The 8,213-nt window shown below is 40.6% G+C and overlaps 1 protein-coding gene across 2 annotated transcripts; it reads right to left on the bottom strand.

Annotated features, from left to right (window-relative positions):
* Positions 1-1,745: 1,745 nt before the first annotated feature.
* LOC115689415 (pentatricopeptide repeat-containing protein At5g57250, mitochondrial) lies at positions 1,746-7,663 on the bottom strand. 2 transcript variants are annotated; one of them, XM_056319625.1, is made up of 3 exons: positions 4,168-7,663; positions 2,448-2,614; positions 1,746-2,052 (listed from the first exon to the last, which is right to left on the bottom strand). In XM_056319625.1, the coding sequence occupies exon 1, from the start codon at positions 7,523-7,525 to the stop codon at positions 4,301-4,303; it is 3,225 nt and encodes a 1,074-aa protein (XP_056175600.1). In that variant the 5' UTR covers positions 7,526-7,663; the 3' UTR covers positions 1,746-2,052; positions 2,448-2,614; positions 4,168-4,300. The 2 variants fall into 2 exon arrangements, with proteins under 2 accessions (XP_056175600.1, XP_030471302.1); XM_030615442.2 differs by lacking the exon at positions 2,448-2,614.
* Between the last annotated feature and the right edge of the window lie 550 nt (positions 7,664-8,213).

Raw genomic sequence — 8,213 nt, forward strand, 5'->3', positions numbered from 1 at the left:
TCAGCAAGCGAATTGCATCTGATCCTTTTCTTTTCTCTCGACAGAACCGTACCTTTTCCTTGAACACCTGTAACATGTAATTAAGTATTCTCCATCAAATTTGTCACTAGGACAATTAGATTTGCAGATGAAAAATCATATGATACCAGCCATGAACTACTGGTATTCTTTCCTCAAGTTGAATGTTGAGACATCTGCCAATTCCTCGAGTAATCGTTTATGATGCGTCAAGTACGAAATTTGGACAATTAGAGATATTTTTAACCATCTAGCATACTATAATGTCATGTTATCAACAACTCCTTTAACATGCTTAAACTAATCTCCATGTTCGAGAATTCATATTCACTTGAATTTTCACGCTCCCACTTTCATTGATTGTTGGAGTGCCAAATTACACTTGTTTCTATAATTTTTTTTCTGCAAGAAAGTTCCATGGAATGTCATTAACAGTAAACAGGTCTAACCATAAAAGAAATTCCATACAATTAACAGACATAAAAATCATCATCGGTCTTTGGCTAAGTCATGAGGTCATGCACGACTTTTCCTGCTGAATCGTTATCCAGTTCAGTATTAGAGAGGTCTTGCCAGGAACATCGAAGAAGCAGGAGGCAGTGAATCATTCACTGTCCGGTTCATACTTTGCATCTGATCATCGTGTTCATCCACGGATAAGCTAAAACTGCTTTTCTCCTGGTCCTACCCATGGTCTAGAATACTGCTAATAAGGGACTAGCTGGGTCAGGAGGACTTCTCTTCGCTCCCAGAATTCACACTTGAATGTCTCTTATCCATGCAATTAAAGACATAAGAACTTCTGATCCTTCTGACCTATGTTTTGATGGCTGCTCATCTCCTCAGCACCTTCATCTTTGCCAAGCTGCCTCGACAAAATTTTCTGAAAACCTATGCTTTACAGATGCCCTAGTGACCTTTCAATGTTCTCAGCCTTAGCTGGAGATGAATAAGACTCCGTTCTGGAGAGACTCAGTTTCGCTTTCTCAGACCATCCCTTTTTCTCGGTCAAAACTTGTTTCTGTGAACTTCCCCACTTAAGTTCTTTTTTGTGCAGATTTCTCAACATATTTTCCCAGTGGCTATCAGGTACCAATATCGATGAAGTTCTAGGAGATTCAAAGCCAGATGACATGCTATGGCCTCTACTCACTATTTGCTCCCTTCAGACAAAAGCCCCTATGGGCAAAGAAAGCTCTAGAAGTATTAACTTCCAGAGCCAACACCTGCAGTGACTTCGTGCTGTCTGTTAGTTTCTTTAGATCAAGGGCAACTTCAGTAAGCTCTGGAGAGAGAAAATAGCATTCTCATCCACAAGCAGGGAAGATCTCAAGCAAAGTATCATAGAAACAGCAATACTAGCAATAAGTGCTCCCGTGCTGAACTGAGAATCTTGAAGGTAGATCCTTTGTCATCTTCAGCACTTGGGTCTACTTTACCATTGTTTTGTGCAAAAACTCATCCAAGATTGCCAAATGGTCTTGAAGTGTAAAGTTATGACCAAATAAACACGTAACCAGTGAAGTGCAAAGTATTGTGGCTCAAACCCCAGCTCATTGATAGGGATGGGCATGGGCATGGATTCCCCATGCCCCAGGGTGCCCCGCCCCATTAGAGGTGAATTTGTGGTAAGAAAGCAGGGAACGGGGCGCAGGGCACTGAGGGGTAAGTTCCTTGCCGCACGTTCCCCGGGCCTGTCCGGAGCCCATCCCTATTCACAAGGTGACTGTAGAGAAATGAATCAACAGTAGATAGCAGATGGTACAAAGCGGCTGAAGCCTCAATTACAGGAGGCAGGCCAGAATTAAATTCATTAATACTCCGCACCTTGGATGTATTTCCTCCATAAATTCAGGTCTCCGAAGGTATCAAAGAACTTCTTGAATATCAAAATTAAGGATAAGACCGTTTTATGAAACGATAACTCATCAAACTTGTTAACGGAGTTCTCTCCGCGAAGCCCTCTCGCTCGAGAGAGACATTCAACGTCCACATGAAGAACATATGCCAATGGCACCAAGAATTGGTGCATCCCTGTCGAAGGAAAAAGTGAAATTTAAGGCCAATGCATCTGATGAACTTCACATGTAAGAAATGCCGAGATATTGTGCATTGTCAATGTAATTCAAGAAAGATGGCAGTAAAAGTGATAAGTGATTTCTTTTATTAGAAAACGACACACAAAGTCCTTGCCTCACAAGTATTTAAATCTATCACCTCAAGTTCACATTCAGCAATTGCAAGATGAATAACATTCCGAAGAAATACGTTGGAGCTATACCACTCAATGCTCAGTCATTCAAATAAATGAAGACCTATATTGTAAATATTCCTTATACATGACATTTGCTTTGTCTGTATGGATGTCCAAGGCACCACAATAATTTTTTTTATGATATCTGAAAAGCACAAGTGCAGGATCCAGCTACATGGATGCCCATGGAACACCCAGCAGTCCCCAATGAACACCATGAGAAGATTGTCCTTAGAGTGCAGGTGTCCAAAAGTAACTTCATCCTCTGGATATAAGCACGATAATCCTGATCTACCATCTTCTTTAGCTCATAATTCCTAAAGAGGTGACCTCAACTGCTATCTGGTAATGGATAACATACAGCTTTTCACTCATGCAGGTATTTAAATTACCCAGACACAAAAGCTACCATTCGATAGAAATCAGGAATAAACCACATTCACCCTGACTATGGTCGCATTGGAGAGACAGAAGCATTACGTGCGGGTAAGACCATTATTGAATAAAATGAAGAAATAATGATCGTCATTGTCTAATAAAACAACCACATGTCCTACTTACTAGTTAAATGGTTCTAAACCATTAAACCCTAAAAGCACTCAACCCTAATTATTGTAATCTTCCTATTTAAGCCTGCAAATGTTGCCCTTTTCATATTCAGAATTAATCTTGAAAAGCAAAATTATGGTCTAAATCCTTAATATTGTCTACCAAAAAATCCTCCTACTTTCCCTATTCCCTTTGTTCATATCGTTGGACCAGTCAGTACCCATAAAAGAGAAAAAATTTCATGGCTTCTTCAGAAAGAACAATTGATGATTTGTTCATCATAAAGGATAAGTATAGAATCTGAAAAACAGAACTGTTCTCAAAGGTAGTCAACAACAACAGCTATTTGACAAGGAGAACAGCAACAGGACTTAAATTAACCTGGTCCATCGTAAGTCAGGTGAATTACTTCCATTTTTTAAAATATGTGGATCAGAGAATACACCTTCACAAGCTCGGATTTCTGAGAGCTGTAAATAAGCACAATTAACTTTAAAAAAAAAAACAAAATTAGATTCCGAAAGTACATCTAAATTCTTTCTCTGAAGGTTAAGCTTCAATAATTTTTGCATTTAAGAAACTTGCTTCCAATGAAAAGAACAACATGAACTCAAATCTCTTTACCACACTGTGAATGATGCAGCAACAGGTAGTTAATATAAACAAGAAAACGCTCCTTGACCGAAATTAGTAGAGTTTTTAAAAAAATCAAAGTGTCCGAAACCGAATTCTATATCTTTTCAACAAGTTTTCCTTGGAGTTGTCTCCGATTGATTGCCCCAAGGCTCTATAGAAACAGAGAGGAAGTTGCAGAACATCCTTTCACTTGTTCAATCGCATTCACAACTGTCATTAATGACTGTTATCTCAGTTTTTTGTAGTTCTCACTATACAGGTCTAAGATGATAGAGCATCTTGACCCAGCAAAGTTTCTAATCATAGAAGGAGATAATAGTTAGTCAAGCACAAGCCAGAGAGCAGACAATCAGCAATGACACTGTTAAAAAGTTTGAAAATATTCAAAAAATGTACACGCCACTTGCAAATTTTATCAATGACAATACACACAAGATACATATGATAAAACAGGCAACAAAAGGGACAAAAGAATAGAAAAGACTATCTATCTATTCAAAAAAAAAAAAGAAAGAAAGAAACGACTAGCAAATGAAAAAGATAACTTTGAGAATCATATGGCAATCTTGGATGGCACCCATACACACAATTGGAGCTAAAGATATCAACATCATAAGATCATGGAAAACGAATGCAGCCGAAAGGTTCACAAAGACAAGCAAGCAAGCAGGGGCAGGAAGACGTAAAGAGCAATGGCGACATAGACAAACCTGTTGACCAAATGTCTATTGATCCTATGAAGCTATATCTGCTATTAATGCCTGGAAGTGAGCCATCATGAATCAGAGAGAGCAAGCAATACTCAAGCTAATAACGTTGGAGCAAAATTAGTTTTCTTCTGCATTAGCAAACAAATCCTTTCAGAAGCAGGTTGACCTTTTCTACCTCCCCACTTGAACATAGTGAAGCAACCAGGGAATAGAAAGATTCAAAATCATTAAGCTTAGCTTTCGTCGCCCTCATAGCATCCTCCACATTCTTCACTTCCAATGGCCAAATTTCCAGACCTTTATTACCAAGGTCTGTCATAGACCTTGCAACATCTGTTTTAAATCCCTCTCCCTCATAACGCATGTTTGGTTTTGCCAACTCATTAAAATCAGCATGGAATTTCTGAATAGGATGATACATGTTGCCAATTTCATCGAGGAGAGTAATAGCTTCTTTTATATTCCCTTGCTCACATAAAAGCACAAGAAAATTGTTCGATTCCGTTTCAAACTCAGAGTCAACTTTGTCTATCAGCTCCACTATAGGCTGAGACTGAAGCATTTCTCTCAACACATTCCTTGCCTCTTCCATCCTTCCCTTGGCACTCAGACCTCTTAGCAGATACTGAAAACCCAACAGATCAGGTAAGATAGCTTTATTCTTGAACTCAGAAAAAAGGGTGAGAGCCCCTTCCATATCCCCACTTCGGCAAAAACCATTAATCACGGCACTTACAGTGAATGCATCCACCTTAAGGCCTTTCATCTCCATTTCATGGAGAAGCTGCAATGCATTGTCCAACATACCAATCTTAGAATAGCTATCAATTAATGAGTTGTAAACATGAGTACCAGGTTCGAGCCCCTTACGGATCATTTTCTGGAAAAGTAGTTGAGCATCAGTCAGAAATTGCTCCCTGCATAGAGCATCAATTAGTGTACCATATGTGATCTCAGATGGAACCAGACCAACTTTCTCTAGAGAATCACAGAGCCGAAATGCTTCCATTAATCGACCCTGGCGGCACAACCCGTTAATGACTGAATTGTAAGAGACAACGTTGAGGGCTATCCCCTTCTTCTTAATGAAAGAGCAAAGATCAAGTGCCTGGTTAATATATCCTCGCTTGCAGAGACCATTGACCATGATTGAATAATCAACCACATCCATAGGAACATGATCTATCGCATCCATGAGTAGCTTATATGCATCTAAAACTCTGTCATCCTGTATAAGTATCTTAAATACAGATGTAGTTAAGGTGACAATTGACTTTCCCTCCTTCATCTTGTTGACAAATTGAAGGGCCCTGTTGACATCCTTCAAGCTTAGATATCGTGCTATTGTTTTTCCCACTTTAGGGTCACCACTTCCATATTCTTTAACAAATTTACACAGAAAAGGCTCAATCATGTGTTTCTTCCCGTCTATAAGTCCTTTGAGCATTAAAAAGTAAGACTTGCTTGTAATGAGTGAGCCATTCCTTCTCATCAACATGTAAATCTCCAACGCGGACTCTGAAAAACCTTTTTTGCACAAAAAGCAGATAGCCTCGTTACATACCTTATCGTGTATTTCCAAGGGTAGTTTCTCAATTCTGACAACCAAATTTAAGACGCCATCGGCATTTTGGTCTCTAAAAGCTGCCTTAATCAATACCTTACAAATGCATGTGTCTGCGGGCAAATCCTTTTCAATAAGTTCAAGAAATACATCAATGGCCATATCAATCATGGCTTCCCTGCACAGGCCCTGGAGGATACAGTTGTAACATGCAACAGAAGAAATTGATGTCTCCCTGAAATCATCAAATATCTCTAGCGCCTCATCTATTCTTCCTAGTTTACAGAATCCATCAATTAGCGTACAGTACGTAATGGAATCAGCAGTTAAATTCATATTTGCCATTCTCTTATAGAGTGCATGAGCATCTTCAAATGCTCCCACCATGAATGACGCCTTAATTAGTATGTTACACATGACAATGTCCATAGAAAATCCAGCTTCTTCAAACCTCCGCCTTATATCTAGTACTCCCTCGACATTCTCTTCTCCAATGTACCCATGCAACAAGGTACTGTATGTAACAACATCTGCCACAACTCCCTTGGAGAATTTATCCGCCTCGCATGTTCTCTCAGATTTGCACAGTCCGTTCACAACAGTATTGTACGTAACGACACCCGGACTAATCCTCTTCCGATCCATGTCACTCAGCAAATCAAGAACAAGATCAAAATCACCTTTCCTACAAGCAACATCTATCAAAGTTGCATACAGAAGTTCATCTGCAACCATCCCTATATCTTCAATAGTCTTAAAAATGTTATATGCTTCTTCCAGTTTTCCTTTCCGGCAAAGTCCCAATATCACCACGGTGTAAGTAACTAGGTTGGGTTTCAATCCTTCGTTTCTCATCTTCGACAAAAATCCAACCGCCTTTTCTGCAGTTTCTTCTCGAGAAAATCCCTCCATAAGGACGGTATAGCTAACAGTATCTGCACCAATTCCTTTCTCTAACATTTCACTATTCTTCCTAAAAGCCTCCATTACAAAACCTTCCTTGAGATAACCCCAGACCCAACAAGTAAAAAACACGACATCAAAAGCCAGACCCTCCTCCTCCATCGCACGAAATAAATTGCCGACCTTGTCAACCCTACCTAACTTACAAAGAGCATGTACAAGGGCAGTGTAAGTGACTAGATTGGGACGTAAAGCCCCCGAAATCTTGGCCTTCTCAAAGAACTCAACGCCAAGTTCTGGTTTCCCTATTCTGCAAAACCCAGCAATAACAGAACTACAAACGAAATTATTAAAAGGGTATTCCATCTTTTCGTCCGCCATCAACTCCATGACCTCAATCGCTCTTCCCATCATCCCGCGAGAGCTAAACCCATGAATTAAAGAACAAACAGTATAGGAAGAAGGCAAGACACGACACCCACTCAAGCAGTCACGAAAAACTGACAATGCTCTTTCCGGGTCCTCGCGATGGACACAGTAGCCTTGAATTATAGAGTCCCAGATGCGGTTCTTGGCAAAATTCGAAGCCCTGGCCGTCGGAGACCTCATGAACCGCTCTGCTTCCTCGAATTTGCGGAGTTCGAGAAGAGCCCGCGTGAAGATGGAGTGAGTGCGCGAGTTGGGGTGGACATTGTTTTGCTCCAGCTGAGACAAGAGGTGGACGATGGAGTCGAATTTGTGGGATCGAGAGAGGAAGAGGAGGTGGAGGTTGAAGTGCTTGATGGCGGGGGTGAACCCTCTCTTGAGAAGAGTCTGGACGGACGAAGCATTGCATGCTCTCTTGTTGGAGCGAAAGGAAGAGAAGGAACGGGAAAGCTTGGTCGGGGACATGGAGAGAATCCAGGGAATGATGGTGTTGCGGAGCTGCTCGCGGACACCATCAAGGCTGACGGATTTGGCCGATAGAAACACGAAGAGCCCCCTACAGACGAGAACTAGTAAAGACAACTGAGTCTCTGAATCTAATGAAATTGACGAGATCCAGCTCCGTCTGTTTTGAAAAAAATATTTTTTTTTTCTCATTTTTTAACATTTGGTTTGAATCAATGGAAAATATTTTCCTACTCGACGAAAAAAATTTCCTATCAAAGTTTAAATTCGGGAAAATTTTTGGAAATATGATTAGCTATCGGTAGGAGCTTGGATTCGAAACTTTACATTTGGACACAAAAATCCCAAGGCCTTGGGCGGCTAGGCTCAAGTCCATCGAGGCCAGACTCAGCACCTCGGTGTCCCGGGCCCGGTCCCCCTTTGCCCACTCCCGGGTCCATGAAGGCAAGGCCCGAACCCTTGGTGCTCGTACCCATAACTCAGGCATACGAACTCGAGTCCATAAAGGCCATGCTCGGGTTCCCTATGCTCAAGCTCTAATCTAGGTCCGCAAAGGCTATGTATGGTCCTCGACACTCGGGCTTAGGTTCGGTTAATGAAACATTTGCTCCTATAAAAATATTTTTCTAAAAAAATTCGAATTTTTAATTTTTATAAATAAATCGAAATTTTTACTTTTTCATTTTTT

Source organism: Syzygium oleosum, unplaced genomic scaffold (assembly GCF_021117445.2).
Source record: "Syzygium oleosum isolate NSW1041296 unplaced genomic scaffold, Sole_v2.1 Sole_v2.18, whole genome shotgun sequence".
In the NCBI taxonomy this organism is placed as follows: Eukaryota; Viridiplantae; Streptophyta; class Magnoliopsida; order Myrtales; family Myrtaceae; genus Syzygium; species Syzygium oleosum.